The sequence below is a fragment of the Nannospalax galili genome, unplaced genomic scaffold, assembly GCF_000622305.1.
Source record: "Nannospalax galili isolate Female #2095 unplaced genomic scaffold, S.galili_v1.0 scaffold529, whole genome shotgun sequence".
Lineage (NCBI taxonomy): Eukaryota > Metazoa > Chordata > Mammalia > Rodentia > Spalacidae > Nannospalax > Nannospalax galili.
This window is the reverse complement of record NW_008360309.1, coordinates 2486146-2506351: the sequence shown is the minus strand read 5'-3', so window position 1 is coordinate 2506351 and position 20206 is coordinate 2486146. Positions and strand designations below refer to the sequence as shown.

Here is a 20206-nt window from a genome sequence, read left to right as displayed (position 1 = left end):
CACTCAAACACATAGAATAAAAATAAGTAAATTAAAACTTTTTTTCTCGGGGCTAGAGAGATGGCTCAGTGGTTAAGAGCACTGACTTTTCTTGCAGAAGTCCCAGGTTTGATTCCCAGCACCCACATGATGGCTAACAACCATCTGTAACTCCAGTTCCAGGGGAATCCGATGCCTTCTTCTGACCTCCATAGGCATTGCACGACACGGGTGCACTTACGCACATGCAGGTAATACACTCATACACATAAAATAAAAATAATAAATAAAAGCCGGGCATGGTGGTGCATGCCTTTAATCCCAGCACTCGGGAGGCAGAGACAGGCAGATCTCTGTGAGTTTGAGGCCAGCCTGGTCTACATAGTGAGTTCCAGGACAGCTGGAGTACAAGGAGATCCTGTCTCAAAAAGACAAAAATAAATAAATAATAATAATAGTAAATAATTTTTAAAACCCTTTTTCTCTCTGTCAGGCATGATGGCCCAGGCTTTTAGTCCCAGCACTCGGAAGGCAGAGGCAGGCAGATCTCTGTGAAATTGAGGCCAGCCTGGTCTACATAGGCTGTGGCTATAGGGAGACCCTGTCTCAAAATTTTTTTTCTTAAATTATCAAAGTGAGCTGTTTCTACTCCCTGTAAAAGTTACCCAGTACCGCCTGTATCTGACTAACACCCTTGTGACTATCAAACTCTACAGTATTCTTAGCTGATCACCAGTTTCTACCAAATCCCCAAGCTAAGAATGTCAGATGGCACGTGAAGCCTACAGTGGAAGTCCCAGTCTGTGACCCATCTCCATGTACTTGATAAATAATTTGTGACTTTGTTCAGTAGCTAATAAATCTCATGGTGGAACATGGTGTTTGGGGAAACCTGAATCTGTGCTCCTGGGCCATGGTCACTCACACTTGGCTCCAGAATAAATTCTCTCTTACTCCCTTTGAGGTAAAAGCTGTTTCTGTGTCGCACTGCTAAGTGGCTTGGAAAACCCATAGTCCCAGGTACAGGTTGGGTGATGGTAAGAAAAGAGCTGCATGCATCTGAATGCCAGTGGAGGTATATCTGTCTTCCATGCCACAGTGATACATGAACTGTTCTAGGCAGATACAGGACAACTGTTAAAGTGCTCAAGATTTACCTTGGGCTATTGGGCAGCAGGAAGAGATCATGACAACCCTGCCGGTGCACCCCTGTCCTCTCAGCACTCAGGAGGTAGAGCAGAAAGATCAGGAGTCCCAGGCCAGCCTCAGCTATGGAGTGATGGAGTGAGTTTGAGGCTAGGCTGCGCTACAGGAGACACTGCCTCAAAAAAAAAAACAAAAAACTCAAAGCAAGGCTGGACATAGTGGTACATACACACCTTTAATCCCAGCACTCAGAAAGCAGAGGCAGGTGGATCTCTGTGAGTTCAAGGCCAGCCTGGTCTACCTAGTGTGTTCCAGGCCAGCTGGGGTTACAGGGAGACCCTGTCTCAAAAAGGAAAAAAAAATCCAAAACACCAAAGCATTTTGGTTGAGCCCTGTTTCTGTACCCATCTGTGCTGGATAGCTTTAGTGTCAACTTGACACACCTGGGTTGAGGGAGCCTCAATTGGGGAATTGCCTCCATTGGACTGGCCTGTGACCATGTCTGTGAGACATTTTCTTGATTGTTGAGTGATGTGGGAAGGCCCAGCCCACTGTGGGTGGTGCCACCCATGGGCAGGTGGGCCTGTGTTGGATAAGACAGCAAGCTGAGCAGGGGCCAGGGGAGCAAGCCAGTAAGCAGCGTTCCTCCATGGTCTGTGCTCCAGCTCCTGCTTCCAGGTTCCTGCCCTGAGTTCCTACCTTGGTTCCCTGATGAACTGCATGCGACCTGGGAGATGTAAGCTGAATAAACCCTTTCCTCCCCAAGTTGGTAGTGGTCAGAGTGTTTTGTCACAGCAATGGACAAGCAAACTAGAACACCATCAAACTGCCCTGGTGAGTGGGTCCCCAAAAGTCATGTGTTGAAATCTTAACCCCTAATGACAATATGAGGAGGCAGAGAGTCTTTGGAAGATGCTAAAGTTTGGACAGAGGCAATGTGCTATGGGCTTGATCCCCAGTCTGTGCACTATTGGGAGGTGGTAAGACCTTTAAAGAGCAGTATGCCCTAGTGGGAGCGTATCCCTGAAGGAGACAGTAAGACTCCAGCCATTTCCTGTGTGTGTGTGTGTGTGTGTGTGTGTGTGTGTGTGTGCAGGTGCCAGTGGAGGCCAGAAGAGTGTGTTGGAGTCACAGGAGGTTGTGAGCTACCTGATGTGGTGCTGGGAACTGAACTTGGATCCTCTGGAAGAACAGCAAGTGCTCTTAACCACTGAGCTATCTCTCCAGCTCAGTAATTTTTAATGAATAATTTCTAATACAAAGATTATGGAATGCACTGTCTTTTTGTAGTTAGGGAGGGGTGGCTCAGTGGTATAGCATGTGTTTAGGGTATTGTGGGGTCCTGGAGTGATGGTTAATACTGTCACCTGGCCCAGGATGGAGAATCACTGACAGGCCTCTGGACAAGCCCTTGAGGGATTTTCTGGATTAGGTTAATTGAAGTGGGAAGGCTACCCTAAGGGTAGGTGGTCCCATTCCACCATTTGGGGTCCTAGAATGAATAAAAGTGGGCTAGCGAACGGCTCACTGGGTAAGGGTGGTTGTTGCCAAGCTGAGGACCTGAATTCAACCCCAGAAGCACACAACGGAAGGAGGAAACTAACTCCTGAAAGTTTCCCTCCTACATCCACAAGGCACTGTGGCATACACGTGTCCGCACTCACATACAGATGCACAATAATAATTAAGGCTGGGCGTGGTCCCACACCCCTTTAGTCCCAGCACTTGGGAGGCAGAGGCAGGCAGATCTCTGTGAAATTGAGGTCAGCCTGGTCTACATATCGAGTGTCAGGTCAGCCAGGGCTGCATAGTGAGACCCTGTGTCAGAAGGAAGCAGATAAGCCAAGAGCTGGTCTGGAGTGTGAGGTCAGGGAGGGCAGCAGCTGGCTGTCATATCATTGGCACACATGCAGGAGCACACGGCTAGGCCTTGGGAAGCACTCTCCCACCACCTACACGGCAGCCGGGGCTGGCTAGGACACATGTGTACCTGGGCTTTGCCACCTTCTGTCTGACCCCAGTCTTGAGACTCTGCCGAGTTCTTTTCCATTTTCTTCAGGGACGTCAAATTCCAGTCATACTCAATACTCCCAGATTCAATGGACTGGCCATCAACTTTCACGTCATAAGAAAGATCTGGCCTTAAGATGAGGGTGTAGAGGTGGGTGAAGCCATCAACCTGCACAGGTTAAAAGGGGCAAGGAGTCACTGGAAAGTGCTTCCTACTTCATTGTATGTCTACATATACAGCTTAAAACTGGTACAGGGCAAGCGAGGTAGCTCAAGTGAAGGTACCTGCCGCCAAGCCTAACCACCTGAGTTAGATTCCCCAGGACCTACATGGTGGAAGGAGAGAACCTACTCCCACAAGATGTCCTCTGATCTACACACACACACACACACACACACACACACAGAGACTACACACATAAAACAGGCACCAGAACTAAGTGTAGTGACACAGGCCTGTTGCTCCCAGCACTTGGGAGGCTGAGGCAGAAAGATCATGAGTTCCTGACCAGCCTGGGCTACAGAGCAAGACCCTGTCTCAAAAAACAAACTAATGAACTGGGTATGGTAGCTCACACCTGTCATCTCAGCACTTGAAAGGTACAGGCTGGAAGCTCAGAAGTTCAAGGTCATTCTCAGCTACATAAAGAATTTGAGGCCAGCCTGGGCTACAATGAGACCCCATCTCAAAAAACAAACAAAAACAAAACCATCACCAACAAAGGGGTGTTTGCCTAGACAAGCCTCAAAGGCATGGTTCTGACATTTGAGCTGACCATTTACAAACTCATTAGAAAAGGGCAGGGGGTGAGGGCACAAACCTGTCACCCAGCACTCTGGAGGTGGAGACAGGAAGATCTCAAGGCAATTCTCAGTTGTGTGGAGAGTTTGAGGCAGCCTGGGCTCCATGAGACCCCCATCTCAAACAAACAAACAAACCCCAAGGAGACCCATCCATTCACAAGGGCATCATCCTCTGATAACTAGTTCTAGAATGATGTTAAACTTCCACAGCAAGTCTCAGTCTTGTGTTCACTGAGCCTGAGGCTTGTTGGCTAACATGCCTTTGTCATACCCCCGGCCCCAGCCTCACATTTGACCTCAGCTTTCACTGGGCTTTTAAAGAATCATGTTTAAATGCTACACATTTGAGATATAAATTTTCTGCCTGTCTCAGCTGAGAGTTGTGGGGCAGATTTAAGGGGCTGGAATGATGGCCCAGCAGTTCAGAGTACTCACTGCTCTTGCAGAGGACCTGGGTTTAGCTCCCAGTCCTACTGCAGGTGGTTCAGGGGGTCTGAAGCCCTCTTCTGGCCTCTGAGAGCACCTGTACACACATGTGCACACACACACACACAAACAATAAAATGAATCTTAAGAAAAATAAAAATAGCCAGGCATGGTGACACATGCCTTTAATCCTAACATTCAGGAGGCAAAGGCAGAGGGATCTCTGTAGTGATTTCAAGGCCAACCTGGTCTATATAGGGAGGCCAGCCAGGGCTACCCTGTCTCAAAAAAACAAAAACAAAAACAAAAACAAAAACAAAAACAAAATCAGAGAGAGAGAGACACTGATTAAGGCTTGCTGAGAGCTATGAAGAGAAAGTAATCAGATAAGATCAACAGTCTGAAAAACTGACATTATAAGTCTAATGAAAGCTTTAAAATCTGTGCCAGTGAGATGATTCATCAGATAAAGGCATTTGTTGCCAAGATTGATCTGAATTCTATCACCAGGACCCCATGGTAGAAGGAGAGAACAGAACCAACTCAGCAAGTTGTCCTCTGACCTACACACACACACACACACACACACACACACACACACACACAATAAATAAATAATAAATAAATAAATAAACAAATAAACGAATAAGTAAATAAATATAATTTTAAAATTTTAAAGTATTTCAGTTGGGCATGGTAATGCACGCCTTGAGTCCCAGCACTTGGGAGGCAGAGACAGGCAGATCTCTGTGAGTTCAAGGCCAGCCTGGTCTACATAGTGAGTTCCAGGACAGCTGACGCTACAGGGAGACCCTGTCTCAAAAAGACCAAAAAAATTTTTAAGTGTTTTAAATTATGTTTATGGGTGTGTGTCTGGGTGAACCCATGCTGTGTATGCAGTACCCCTGGAGGCCAGAAGAGAGCATCAGATCCCCTGTAGCTGAAGTTACATTTGTGGGTTGCACAATGTGGGTGTCAGGAACCTAACCCGGGTTCTCTGCAAGAGCAGTAAGTGCTCTTAACCGCTGAGCCATTTCTCCAGCCTCATGAAAAAATTTTAAAAAGAAAGTGCATACCCCAGTGGGATAGAAGACCTCTTTGAATGGTATTAGAAGGGAAGATGTGGGGCTGGAGAGATGGCTCAGTGGTTAAGAACACTGGTTGTTCTTACAGAAAACCTGGGTTCAAATCCCAGCATCCACATGGCAGCTCGCAACTGTCCGAAACTCCAGTCCCACGGGATCCGAGAGCCTCTTCTGACCTCCAAGGGCATTGCACAACATGGGTACACTTACCTACATGCAGGCAATATACTCATACACATGAAATAAAAAAAATAAATTAAAAAATATGTTGAAGTTTCCTTTTCCTGTGTATGTATGTGTGCATATAGTGCACATGCAGACATGTCATATGTATGTTCACATGTGTGCAGAGGCGTGTGTGTGTGTGCATGTGGAGGCCAGGGGTTGGCATTGGATATGGGGGTCTCACTGCTTTGACTAGTTTGTAGCCAGTTCACTCTAGGACCCTGTCTCCTCTCCTATGCTGGATTACAGTGGCCACCACACCTCCCAGGCTCTGTGGTGCAGGATCTAATTCCGCTCCTCACACTTGCACAGATGGACTCGCTGAGCCATCTCCCCAGCTCCCCACTGCCATGTTTCTGCCCTGTTCTCCTCTTAAAAGAAATCCCTTACCCTATGGTACAGTGTGGACCTCATATTCAGTCTCTAACATTCCATAACAAAAACTGGTTGGCAAGGAGCTGTGTCTTATAGTCCTTGGCTCAGTTACTGGCCATCTTTATGTGACCCTGGCAGACATTGACCCTCAGAGCCCTGGCAGATGCTGAGCACAGTCATCCTACCTCCTGAGTCACAAAAGCCTCTCACATGGGATTGTTTTAGAACTAAAGTGGGATCCACTCAAAGACCTTCAAAATCATCCTGGGCAAACACCACAATGTAGGTTTCAACAGGAGTAGTCCTATCAGTGAAGGTCTATGCTGGCCAGATTCTGCAGGGGTCTCACTCCATGAGGCCAGTAAAGTGAGAGGCCTCCCTGTCCCCCAGGATCCCAGCTCAAAACTCAAATCATTGCCGTATTCACAGAGTAAGAAACTGGGGGACAATAAATCTATATTTATGTCTGTACTCATCTATCTATCATCTGTCTATCATCATCTATCTATCTATCATCATCTATCTATCATCATCATCTATCTACCTACCTACGTACTTATCATCTATCTATGAGCATAACAAAAACACAGGAAAAGTCTTGGGGACAAGAAAAGAGGGAGATGTCCCTCACCAGCTGAGAAGTAAAAATTTCTGCAGGATCACCAACAGTTTCTCCCTCCCTGCTGTAAACCTGCCATTTTCTAAGACTCTCACCAGGAACCCCATTTACAGGGAAAGGTCGAGCACTTAACTGCTGTGCAGCCCTGGCAGCTCCTGGTTTCACTTCATCAGATTATAACTCCATTAAGGGCATCTCCTCAGCCACCACAGAATCTTATCAAAAAAGATTAAAAATGTTTCTTAACAACCTTTCAAGTTGCCAAGTTGTCATATGAGAGCTACCAAAAGGTTCTGTCTGTACAACCAAAGCTGAGACATTTCACTGCCCCTCTCCCTAGAAGAGCCTGACCCACACTTGGGTGTGTCTTACTTTGTGAAACTCTCTGAGAAGCCCACCCCCATACTCTCAGGAGTGTCATATTTTAATTTGAGTGCTTCTCTTTCTCTTAATCCCTGTACTTAAACTATATTAAAATATCTTTAAGGCCGGGCATGGTGGCACACGCTTTTAGTCCCAGCACTTGGGAGGCAGAGACAGGTGGATCTCTGTGAGTTCGAGACCAGCCTAGTCTACATAGCAAGTTCTAGGCCAGCTGTGGCTACAAGGAAACCCTGTCTCAAAAAGACCAAAAAAATTACAATATATTTTTAATAAAATCTCCAAAGGTGGCTCAGCAGTTGAGAGCCCTTGCTGTTCTTGCAGAGGGCCCAAGTTTGGTTTCTAGCACCTACATGGCAGTTAATAACTGTCTGTATCTCCAGGTCCAGGGATTCCAACACTCTCTTCTGGCCTCCACAGGCATTATACACATAAAATAAAAATTGTGAAGTAAAACTAATTTCCAATTCTGCTTCATCACATCAGCTAGACCTGAAATTCTTTTCTGTGTGAAAGCCATGAATCCCAGTCAAAACATCACTGAATTGTGGCCTGAACCTTAGGATACAAAGTGTTATTGTTGGGGCTGGAGAGATGGCTCAGCGGTTAAGAACACTGGTTGTTCTTGCAGAAGATCCAGGTTTGAATCCCAGCACCCACATGCAGCTAACAACCGTGTGTAACTCCAGTTCCAGGGGATCCAACAGCCTCTTCTGTCCTCCAAGAGCACTACAGGACATGGGTGCACTTACCTACATGCAGGCAATATACGCATACACATATAATAAAAATAAAAATATATTTAAAAAAACAAAGTGTTACCATCATAGGGACTCTCTGGGTGAGATCTATCCCTTTGGGGGAAGTTTTTGTTGGGTTTTGTCTGTGTGGTTGTTTGTCTGAGACAGGGTCTCATGTAGCCCAGGCTGGCCCAGAATTGCTGATCCTACCTGCCTCCCATTCCTTAAGCTGCATTTGGCCAGACTGAGAAAAGTAGCTAGTACAGGATGTTGGTACCAGGACAAGCTTGGCCACTTGGACTGTAGACCTTTGAAACAGATTTGTGGGAGAAGGTGGATGTTTAGTGCTATGGCTAAAGAAATCCTAGAGCTCTGTCAACAAAGCTTAACAGGCCATTCCAGTGGGAATTTGAAATGCCAAGAGACGTGCAAAATGGAGACCAGGTGTCAGAGGGGACAGAACTTTATTGAGAATTGGGCCACTAGGGGCCACTTGTGTTTCGTTCAGGCTAGAAATCTGGCTGCATTCTAAAATGTGATGAGTCTAGATTCAAAAATAATGGACTAAGTTCATTATTTCATGGAGGAAATTTCAAGACAGTCCAATATCCAGGCTGTGGTGTGGTTATTGCTCACTGTGTGTATTAAGGACTTTGTTTTGTTTTTTTGAGACAGCATCCTATAGCCCCACCAGGCTGGTCCTGGTCTCACAGAGCCCCACCTCCTCCTGCTGGTCCTGGTCTCACAGAGCCCCACTTCCTGCTGGTCCTGGTCTCACAGAGCACCTCCTCCTGCTGGTCCTGGTCTCAGAGCCCCGCCTCCTGCTGGTCCTGGTCTCACAGAGCCCCGCCTCCTCCTGCTGGTCCTGGTCTCACAGAGCCCCGCCTCCTCCTGCTGGTCCTGGTCTCACAGAGCCCCGCCTCCTCCTGCTGGTCCTGGTCTCACAGAGCCCCGCCTCCTCCTGCTGGTCCTGGTCTCACAGAGCCCCACCTCCTGCCTCCTGAATGCTGGGGTAAAGGTGTCCACTGCGCCTGGTTGTTCTGCCCTTTTGTTCTTGTTGCTTTGTTTTGGAGGCAGGAGCTCCTGTAGCCCAGGATAACACAAGCCTTACAATATAGCCAATCCTGCTGGTCCTGGTCTCACAGAGCCCCACCTCCTGCCTCCTGAATGCTGGGGTAAAGGTGTCCACTGCGCCTGGTTGTTCTGCCCTTTTGTTCTTGTTGCTTTGTTTTGGAGGCAGGAGCTCCTGTAGCCCAGGATAACACAAGCCTTACTATATAGCCAAGGATGACCTTGAATACCTGATCCTCCTGCCACCACATCCCAAGTGCTGGCATGACAGATGTTTCACCATACCCAATTATTTTTATTGTTTCTATTGTTTTGGGGGTTGTTGTTGTTGTTACTGCTGCTGTGGTTTTGAGGCAGGGTCTCCTTGTAGCCCCAGATGGCCTGGAACTTGCTCTGTAGGCCAGGCTGGCCTCCATCTCACAGACCATACCTGGCTATATTGTGGGTTTTGAGACAGGATCTTACTCTTTAGCCCAGGCCAGCCCCCAACTCATGGGACTCTTCCTGCCTCGACATCCTGAGTACTGGGATGACAGGTGTGAGCCACCATGCCCAGCCTACAAGCTGAGGATGACGGTGCATCAGGGAGGCTGAAGCAGGAACAGCGCCTATGTCATGGGGTCAGAGGCCATCTGGATCATGCAGTGAGAGGAACTAAAAAAGAGAAAGGAGGTTGGACGTGGGGGCACATGCCTTTAATCTCAGCACTCAGAGAGGCAGAGACAGGTGGATCTCTGTAAGATCAAGGCCAATCTGGTCTACATAGAGTTTCAGACCAGCTGGGGCTACAAGGAGGCCCTGTCTCAAAAAGACCAGAAAGGAAGGGAAGGAGGAAGGGAGGGACGGAGGGAGGGAGGAGGAAGGAGGAAGGGAGGGAGGGATGGAGGGAGGGAGGGACGGAGGAATGGAGGGAGGAAGGAGGAAGGGAGGGACGGAGGGAGGGACAGAGGGAGGGAGGGAGGAGGGAGGAAGGAGGGAGGGAGGGAGGGAGGGACAGAGGGAGGGAGGGAGGAAGGAGAAAGGGAGGGATGGAGGGAGGGAGGAAGGGATGGAGGGATGGACGGAGGGACGGACGGAGGGAGGGAAGGGACGATGGCGAGTCAGTCACTGTAACACAAGAACACTCACCTTACATCTGATTGACTTCTTGTTTGAGTGATACTGATTCTTGAAATATAAAATAACATGAACTTTCTTGATATCAAATCCACAAATATCAGGTCCTAAAGAAAAAAAAAACAGTCAGTGTTCTCAATTTTCTTCTGAAGTGAATCAGTGTACTCACACCCACCCCAAGCTTGCTCCCTAAATCCTCAGGTGCAGGAACTCACATGTTCAGCTCCAGCTGTCCCTGGGGCACACTGACGTGATAGAGACCAACTTGTTCCTGCCAGATCACTTCTCTGGCCAACAAAGTCATCTTGTGATGACTTTGAGTCAGCACACAAGAAAACAAGGTCTAGCTGGGCAGAGTGGTGCATGGCCAGCACTCCCAGCACTGAGGATGCTGACAGGAGGATCATCCGCCCCAGGACAGCCTGGGCTACATACAGAGATTCTGTCTTAAAAAACAAAACAATGTGGGCTGGAGAGATGGCTCAGCAGTTAGGAATGCTGTTCTTGCAGAGGACCCGGGTTCAATTCCCAGCACCCACATGGCAACTAACAACTGTCAGTAATTCTAGTCCCAGGGGATCTGACAGCCTCTTTGTCCTCCGAGGGCATTGCACGACACGGGTGCACCTACATGTGGCAATACACTCATACACATAAAATAATAAATAAAATATTTTAAAAAAACAATGGGCTGGCAAGAGGGTGAAGCTAGATGACCTGAGTTTGATCCATAGAACTCACATGATCAAAGGAGAGAACTGACTCCCAAAAGTTGTCTTCTGACCGCCACAGGTATGCCATGGCACATGCATGCCTCACAAATGCACAAATAATACTAGGCGTGGTGATGCACGCCTTTAATCCCAGCACTGGGGAGGCAGAGGCAGGCAGATCTTTGTGAGTTCAAGGCCAGCCTGGTCTACAAGAGAAACAAACAAACAAACAAAGCACAAATAAGTTTTTTTGTTCTTTTTGAGACAAGGTCTCTCTATAGCCCCATCTGGCATGAAACTGAGATCCACCTGTCTCTGCCTCCCAAGTGCTGGGATTAAGCCACCACACCTGGCACAAATAATTTTTTTAAGGTTTAGTTTATTTTTATTTATGTGTCTGTGTACATATAAGTCAAATGCCCACAGTGGTAGAAGAGGGCTCAGACCCCTCAGAGCTGGAGTTACAAATGGTTGTGAGCTGCCTAGTAGAGGCGCTGAGAACCAAACACAGGTCCTCTGCAAGAGCTTTTTTCTTTCTTTTTTTTTTTTTTGGTCTTTTTGCGACAGGGTCTCCCTGCAGCCCCAGCTGTCCTGGAACTCACTATGTTGACCAGGCTGGCCTTAAACTCACTGAGATCCGCCTGCCTCTGCCTCCCAAGTGCTGGGACTAAAGGCGTGTGCTACCACGCCTGGTGCAGCAAGTGCTCTTGAACACTGAGCCATCTCTCCAGCCCCATAATAAAAAAAATCTTAATGAGAAGCAAATAAACCCAGAAAAGCACAGAAAAGGCATTTTGTATTTCCCCTTTCTGTAGTACTGGGAAGAGAACACAGTGGCTTCACATACGCTAAGCAAATGCCCTACCATCTGAGCCACACCTCCAGCACAAACGATTTTTACTATTTTGTTTCAGAGTGTGCAATGTGTGTATGTGTGTGTTGCACATACGTGAGCACGTACGTGCCTCCACGCCCACATGCAGAGGCCATTGGAAGGACTCTGGGTGTCCTACTATATTGCTCTCCATTTCGTTCCCTTGAGACAGGATCTGTCACTGAACTGGAAGCTTCTCCTTTCAGCAAGGGACCTGGCCTGACAGCGTTCTCAGGATCACCTGTCTCCGCCCCCCAATGCTGGGCAGTCTGCACACATAATCACGTAGAGCTTTTTATCTGGCTTCTGGGGATTTGAACTAAAGTGCTCTTACTTAATGAGCCATCTCCCCAGCCCTTATCCTACTTTTTAAATTTTTGAGGTTTTCAGACAGGGTGTCATTGTAGCCCAGGCTGGCCTGGAAGTCTATGCAGTTGAGGATGACCTTGAACTCCTGATCCTCTTGCCTCTACCTCCAAAGTGCTGGGATGACAGGTGTGTGCCATCATATCCAGTTTATGTGATACTGGGGACAGAGCCCAGGCCTTCGTGCATGCTATACAAGCGCTCTACCCACTGACACACTGAGCCCTCCCCCCAGCCCATACTTTAAATCTTTTAAACTTCAGAACATTCCAAAAAATGACCAGAAAGTTTGTACAATTTCCAAGACAGTAAAAAAAATTCAGATATGCAATTGTAGACAGAGGCTTTCCAAGCTAGGCATCGTAGTGTACACCTGTCATCCCAGCTCTTAGGAGATGGAGGCAGGAGGAACAGAAATTCAAGGTCAGCCTGGATTACTTGACAACATTTTCAAAAAAACAAGGGATGGTAAGCCAGGTATAGTGGCACATCCCTTTAATCCCAGCACTCAGGAGGCAGAGGCAGGTAGATGTCTGTGAGTTCAAGCCCAGCCAGGTCTACATAGCAAGTTTCAGGCCAGCCAGAGTTATGTAGTAAGACCCTGTCTAAAAAACCAAACTAAGAAAAACAGGGGATAGAGGTCTGGAGAGATGACTCAGTGTGTAAGAGCTCTTGTTGCACAAGCACAAGGACCTGAGTTCAAATGCCAGCACCCATGTAAAATGCACCCATGTGACTATGTGAATATAAATGTAACCCCAGTACTGCGAGGAGCAGGGACAGGAGGATGGCTGGGGTGTTCTGTCTCAAGGGAATCTGGTGGAGAGGGTTAGAGCAGGACACTGATGTCCCCCTCTGGCCTCCATTCATACACAGGCACATGTACCCTCATAATATGTGCATACACACACACACAGAGGCATACATACACCCTAGGATTGGGATGTGGCTCATCTGGTACAATGCTTGCCCAGCATGCAGGAAGGTCTGAGCTTTGCCCTTCTATCCCCAGCACTACATACATAAGCCAGCTGTGAGGCCATAAACCTGTCATCTCAACACAGAGGAGGTAGAACAAGCTTCAAGGCCAGATAGTGAGTTTGAGACCAGCCTGAGTTACATGAGACCTTGCTTCAAAAAACAAAAAAGAGGGCTGGAGAGATGGCTCAGCGATTAAGAGCACTGACTGCTCTTGCAGAGGACCCGGGTTCGATTCCCAGCACCCACATGGCAACTACGAACCATCCTTAACTCCAGTTCCAGGGGAATCCAAAGCCCTCTTCTGACCTCTGCAGCACTGCACAACACGGGTGCACTCACATACATGCAGGCAATACACTCATACACATAAAATAAAAATAATAATTTTTTTTGTCATTTTGAAGCAGGGTCTCCCCATAGCCCCAGCCATCCTGGAACTCACTACGTAGACCAGGTTGGCCTTGAACTCACAGAGATCCACCTGCCTCTGCTTCCCAAGTGCTGGGACTACAGGCCTGTGCCACCACGCCCAGCTAAATAAAATATTTTTAAAAAAACAAAAAAGAGCCAGGCATGGTGGCGCATGCCTTTAATCCCAGCACTCAGAGGCAGGCAGATCTCTGTGAGTTTGAGGCCAGCCTGGTCTACATAGCGAGTTCAAGGCCAGCTGGGGCTACAGGGAGACCCTGTCTCAAAAGGACCAAAAAAAAAAAAAAAAAAAAGACTGGGGAGAGATGGCTCAGTGGTTAAGAGCACTGATTGCTCTTGCAGACAACCCAGGTTTGAATCCCAGCACCCACATGGTGGCTAACAACTGTTAACTCCAGTTCCAGGGGATCCAACGCCATCTTCTGACCTCCTCGGGCATTGCACAACACAGGTGCACTTACATACATGTAAGCAATAAATTCATACACATTTAAAAAATAATATTTTTTTAAAAAAGACAAACAGACTGAAGAGATGGCTCAGTGGTTAAGAACACTGACTGTTCTTGTAGAAAACCCTGGTTTGAATCCCAGCACCCACATGGCAGCTAACAACTGTCCATAATTCCAGTTCCAGGGGATCCAACAGCCTCTTCTGTCCTCTGCCAGCACTGCACGACATGGATGCACTTACCTACATGCAGGCAATATATGCATACACATAAAATAAAAATGATAAAATATAAAAAATAAATTAATAAATAGAAGACAAAAACTAAATAAACTGAGTAGTAGTATGTGTAACAAAAGCCAAGAAAAAGGCTATCACCTATGAATAGACACTCTTCGTACTTCTCCAGTTCTGACTGTGGGTTGCAGCAGGTAGCTCAGTGGTAAAGCCCTATGTCTGTCATGCTCAAGGCCCTGGGTCCCAGCCTCAATGTTGCAAAGCTAACAACAATGAACAAGTTAAACTCTAGTTCTTCTCTTAAAACCAGGATCTTTTATTGCCTGTGTTTTATTTTTTCATGTTTTTCAGTTTTTTTGAGGTACAGTCTCACAGAGTCCAGGCTGGCTTCAATCCCACCATGTAGATGAGGATGATCTTTAATTCCTGATCATTCTGCTTTTCACCTCCCCAGTGCTGGGAATTATAGGTGTGAGCCACCATTCCCCGTTTAGCAGATAAAAGAATTTTAATGACATTTATGTATTGTGTGGAGAGGGCTCATGTGTGAATGAGCAGATGTGGAGGTCGGACAATAACTTGTGAGAGTAGGTTCACTCCTTCTACCACGTGGGACCTGGACTCATACACATAAAATAAAAATAACAATAAATTAAAAAAAATTTTTAAGCCAGGCATGGTGACGCATGTCTGTAGTCCTAGCACTTGGGAGGCAGAGGCAGGTGGATCTCTGTGAGTTCAAGGCTAGCCTGGTTAACATAGTGAGTTTCAGGACGGCTGGGGCCATAGGGAGACCCTGCTTCAAAAAGACCAAAAAAAAATTTTTTTAAAGCAAACAAAACACACACACACACACACACACACACACACACACACACACACACATAGGTTCACAGGTTCTAGGACTGGAAAGCTGGCTCAGTGGTTAAGAGCACTTACTGCTCTTGCAGAGCACCCAAGTTCAGTTCTTGGCAGCCACATCCAGTGGCTCACAATACCCTGGAACTGCAGCTCCAGGGGATCTGATGTCCTCTTCCGGGCTCTGAGAGCATCTACATGCACATGGTGCATATAAACTTCCACAAGCACATACATAAAAGATAAATAAAATAATAAACCTTTTTTTTGAAGCCAGATTCAGATTTCAGAGGCTTTTGGCTTTTTGCTCGTTAGAACTGGAAATGCCAGCCTGCGCTGCTTGGGTTTAACAGTGGTAGATATGTTCTCTACTACTATGTTGGTGAGCCTCAGCTAGAAGGCAGAAATGATTCCCTCTCCCTGTCTAAACTCACCAAACATGATATAGTACTGCGATTTTCCATTCATATTCTTCTGATCCAGGTCTGAAGGGAAGACCTTGATGTAGCCCCCGCCACAGTCCATCTTCTGTTCATGTTTCACAGTGTACTGGACGACCAGGGTCTTCCCTTTGTTACTGAACGGCTTGAACTTTGCAGAGATGGCGTAGAAGCGGCTGTTCTGTGTTGTCTGCAGGCCTTCCAACAGAAAGCATTCAGAGAGATTCAGTACAGCACTGTGCTCTGTAAAGCTCAGAGAGATTCAGTACAGCACTGTGCTCTGTAAAGCTCAGAGAGATTCAGTACAGCACTGTGCTCTGTAAAGCTCGGGGACCTCCAACAACAGAGACCCTGTAGACACTGACACTGCCCCCAGGACAGACACATAGCATGCCACACACCACTAACAAGCCCTCTACTCCCACAGAACCTGTTTCCCACTCTTGGATGTTTTGATACTTAAGACACACCCCCTGCTAGTGCCAGTGAGATGGCTCATCCAGTAAAGGAGTTTGTCTCTAAGTCTGACAACTTGAGTTCAATTCTTGGGACTCACATGGTGGACAGAGAAAGCTAATTCTGGCAGGTTGCCCTCTGAGCTCCACATGTAAGCTGTGTCATGCACATACATATCATGCACACACAATAATAATTAATTTCTAAAAAGACAGCCCTGGCTGGGTGTGGTGGCACACGCCTTTAATCCCAGGCGGATCTCTGTGAGTTTGAGGCCAGCCTGGTCTCCATAGCGAATCCAGGCCAGCTTCGGCCACAGGGAGACCCTGTCTCAAAAAGACCAAAAAAAGCCCAAACAAACAAACAAACAAAAAACAGCAACAACAACAAGACAGCCCTTACTACTGGAAGTAAATCAAACCCAGGGCCTTGCACATGCTCAGAACTGGCTCTCCCACCTGGTCCCACCATTGAAATACTTTAAGTTACAGAAATGCCTGGCTGGGGCTGGGGCTGGGGCTGAGTGGGTAGAGTGCTTGCCTAGCATGCATGAGGCCCAGGGTTTGAATTCCAGCACTGCAGAAACATGCACACTGTCAGCCTAGCACTCAGAATGTATGTACAGGATGATCAGGTATACCCTGTCTTCCACAACAGGCTGGTGAGATGGCTCAGCAGGTAAAGGCAGCTGCCACCAAGTCTGAATTTAATCCTCAAGACCTACATGGTGGAAGGAGAGAGTCAACTCCCACAAGCTGTCCTCTGACTTCCACAGGGGTGTCGTGGCTTGCACACAAACAAATAAATAAACAAAAATTAAAGAAAACAAAAAAGCAGAGGCTGGGGAGACATCTCCGAGTAACAGCACTTGCTGAAGGAGCATGAGGAACTGAGTTCTAATCCCCAGTGCCCATGTGGAAAAGCTGGGTGTGGCCAAGCGCCTCTGACCCCAGCACTGACCGGGCAGAGACAGGATGACCAGGATGACACTGGGCCTTGCTAATAACCACCCTGGCTCCAGGTTCACTGAGGGACTCTGTCCCAAAGAAATAAAGGCAGAGTGATAGAGCAGGGTACTAATGTCTTCCTCTGGCCTCTGTAAGGCCTCTGTAGGTACATTACCTGTAAACATATGTACAGATGATACATACACACACACACACACACACACACACACACAAAACCACTTCAACCGTGAGAACTCTAAATGATAAATTCGAGTCTAATTGTGTGTAGGAGGTTATACCATGAAGCCTGTGCAACCAGTGAGTAAAAATGAAACATGCTACTCTTTTTTGAGACAGGGTCAGGCTGGCTGAAACTCCCTCCATAGATGAGGGTGAACTTGAGTTCTTGATTCTCCTGCCTCCACCTGCTGAGAGATGGGATGACAGGCAAGCACCACAATGGCCAGCTCCAAACGTATCACCTGAAGACAGTGTAAATGGTCATGCGTACCACACATCTGTCATTCTAGCACCCGAGAGGCTACTGCACAATGATGATGAACTCCAGGCCAGCCTGGGCTACACAGTGAGACTCTGTCTTCAAGGAAACAAAACCAACTACCAACCAAAGAACCCCCAACTCCCTCAAAAGAAACTCAGTATTTTCTTTTAAATTTTAATTTTAGAAATCAAATTTATTCCTGGGCATGGTTTTATATGCCTTTAATCCCAGCACTTGGGAGGCAGAGGCAGGCAGATCTCTGAGTTCAAGGCCAGCCTGGTCTACATGCCAGCTGGTTACAGGGAGACCCTGTCTCAAATATATATATTTATTTTGTATATTTCATGGCACATATGTGGAGGTCAGAGGACAACTTGTGGAACTATGCCCTCTCCTCCACCATCTTAGGGCTCAGACATGGTGTTTTCCAGTCATGTTTTTAAGCCCAGCTCCAGGCTGGCTCCCCTTCCTTTTCTGGAGGCACTTGGAGCCCCATCTCATCCCCACAAGCAGGCAATCTGGGGGCCATGTGATCCCACACCCTTGTGTCTAGGCACCGTGTTCTCCATCACACCCCATCTGTCTAGGTTCCGCTCATCATTCCATCTGTGACTAACTCACGGTCCCAGGAAGCCCAGACTCTCCAGAGTCCTCTCACCAGCCTGTTTGCTCTGATCCTACACTCAGGTGGGGATGAATGAGAAGCAGAGAGGAAGGGGTGTCACAGTGGGGAGAGAGCCGCCCACCCCATGGCTAGTTCTTGCGGGATTAATTCATGCAATTGTCTGCTCATTTCAGGTGGCTGGAGGTATTTGATTTTGCTCTTTAAAATTATTTTATATCATTGTTTCTTTTTTTTTGAGACAGGGTTTCCAGGCTGGCCTGTAACTCACGATGAAGACAGGCCTGCCTCTGCCTCCTGAGTGCTGGGATTAAAGGTGTGTATCACCACACCAGTCCCAGTCAATATTATTTTGTCATAAATATTTTGAGTCTCACACTGCAGCTTCAAATTTGAGGTAATCTCCTGCTTCAGCTTCCGAGGTGCTGGGATTACAGGTATGAGCTAACCCTCCCCAGCGTGTGTGTGTGTGTGTGTGTGTGTGTGTGTGTGTGTGTTACTGTTTGTGGTGAGGGCTTTTCCACAAAGTGTGTGTGGCAGGCAAAGGAAAACTCTGTGGAGTAGGTGCTCTCCTTCCATGATGTGGGTTGGGGATCAAAACTCAGGTTGTCAGGCTTGTGCAGCAATTCCCTTTACCCGCTAAGCCCTCTTGCCAGCCCTCTACGTACTGTTGAGAGGGTCTCTCACTGAACCCGGAGCTCACTGATTGGGCTAGACTGTCTGGCCAGAGAGCTCCAGGGATCTTCCAATCTGTCTTTCCAGCACTGGACTCACAGGCATACTTTGTACCCAAAACTTTGCATGTGTGTATGAGACTTTTTTTTTTTTTTTGGTCTTTTTGAGACAGGGTCTCCCTGTAGCCCCAGCTGTCCTGGAACTTACTATGTAGACCAGGCTGGCCTCAAATTCACAAAAACCCACCTGCCTCTGCCTCCCAAGTGATGGGATTAAAGGCGTGTGCCACCACACCCAGCCCAAGACTTTTTTTATTACATTTTAAAATTTATCTTGTGTGCATGAGTGTATGTATGTATGGTCATGCCTGATGACCTGAGTTCAATCCCAGGAAACCACATGGTAGAAAAAGAACCAACTCCTAAAGCTGTCCTCTGACCTGCACATGTGTGTTATGGCATATGTATGCCCATACATATGTATATATGCACATACACAAATAAATGTAATAAAATTTTTTAACTTTTCTTTTTTAAAATGTTTTATTATTTTTATTTTATGTGTATGTGTGTATTGCCTGCATGTAGGTAAGTGCACCCGTGTCATGCAATGCCTGTGGAGGACAGAAGAGGCTGTCAGATGCCCTGGAACTGGAGTTATGGACAGTTGTTAGCTGCAATGTGGGTGCTAGGATTTGAACCTGGGTCTTCTGAATAAAAAATTTTTAAACCACACACTCACACATGCACACAGGTATACACACATGTACACAAACCAACAACAAAAAACAGATTATAAAGATTTTTCTGTAAAGCCACATGGTGGATATTTTTTAACTTTTTGATTTATCTATTTATTATTACTATTATTATTATTATTTGGTCTTTTTTAAACAGGGTCTCTCTGTAGCCCCAGCTGGCCTGAAACTCACTATGTAGACCCCCAGACTGGCCTTGAACTCACAGAGCTCTGCCTGCTTCTGCCTCCTAAGTGCTGGGACTACAGGCATGTGCCACCACCCCCAGCTTTTTTTTTTTCGGTCTTTTTGAGACAGGCTCTCCCTGTAGCCCCAGTTGGTCTGGAACTCGCTATTTAGACCAGGCTGGCCTCGGACTCACAGAGATGCGCCTGCCTCTGCCTCCCAAGTGCTGGGACTAAAGGTGTGTGCCACATGCCTGGCTTAATTGACCTATTTTATTTATGTATATGAGTGTTTTGCCTGCATGTATGTAAGTGCACCTATGCATGCAATACCCATAGGGACCAGAAGAGGGCACCAGATCCCCTGGAACTGGAGTTACACAAGGGTGTTGGCCACCATGTAGGTGCTGGGAATCAAACTCAGGTCCTCTGCAAGAGCCGTCAGTGCTAACCACTGAGCCATCTCTCAACCTCCAATTTTGTTTTTGAGAAAGTCTCACATATCTCAGGCTGTCCTGAAACTCACTATTTAAGTGAGGATGACCTTGAACTTCTGATCCTTGAACTCCTGATCCTCCAGTTTTCACCTCCTGAGTGCTGGGATGACAGGTGTGAGCCACCACACCTGGTTTATGTGGTGCTGGAGATGGAACCAGGGCCTCATGCTGGCTAGGCAAACACTCTACCATCTGAGCCCCAAGCCCAGCCCTAGATGGTGGATTTTTTTTTTTTTTTTTTTTTTTTTTCTTTTTTTGACA

At 47.1% G+C, this 20206-nt stretch overlaps 1 protein-coding gene across 2 annotated transcripts in view; it reads right to left on the bottom strand.

Moving 5' to 3' along the window:
* The window catches only part of Calr3 (calreticulin 3), a 32362-nt gene that overhangs the window by 8327 nt on the left and 3829 nt on the right, over positions 1–20206 (bottom strand). For both annotated transcript variants that reach the window (XM_008824659.2, XM_008824660.2), the window contains exons 3-5: positions 15320–15523; positions 9990–10084; positions 3116–3304 (exon numbers count right to left, since the gene is read on the bottom strand). In XM_008824659.2, coding sequence (XP_008822881.1) covers positions 3116–3304; positions 9990–10084; positions 15320–15523 — 488 coding nt within the window. The remainder of the gene's footprint in view (positions 1–3115; positions 3305–9989; positions 10085–15319; positions 15524–20206) is intronic.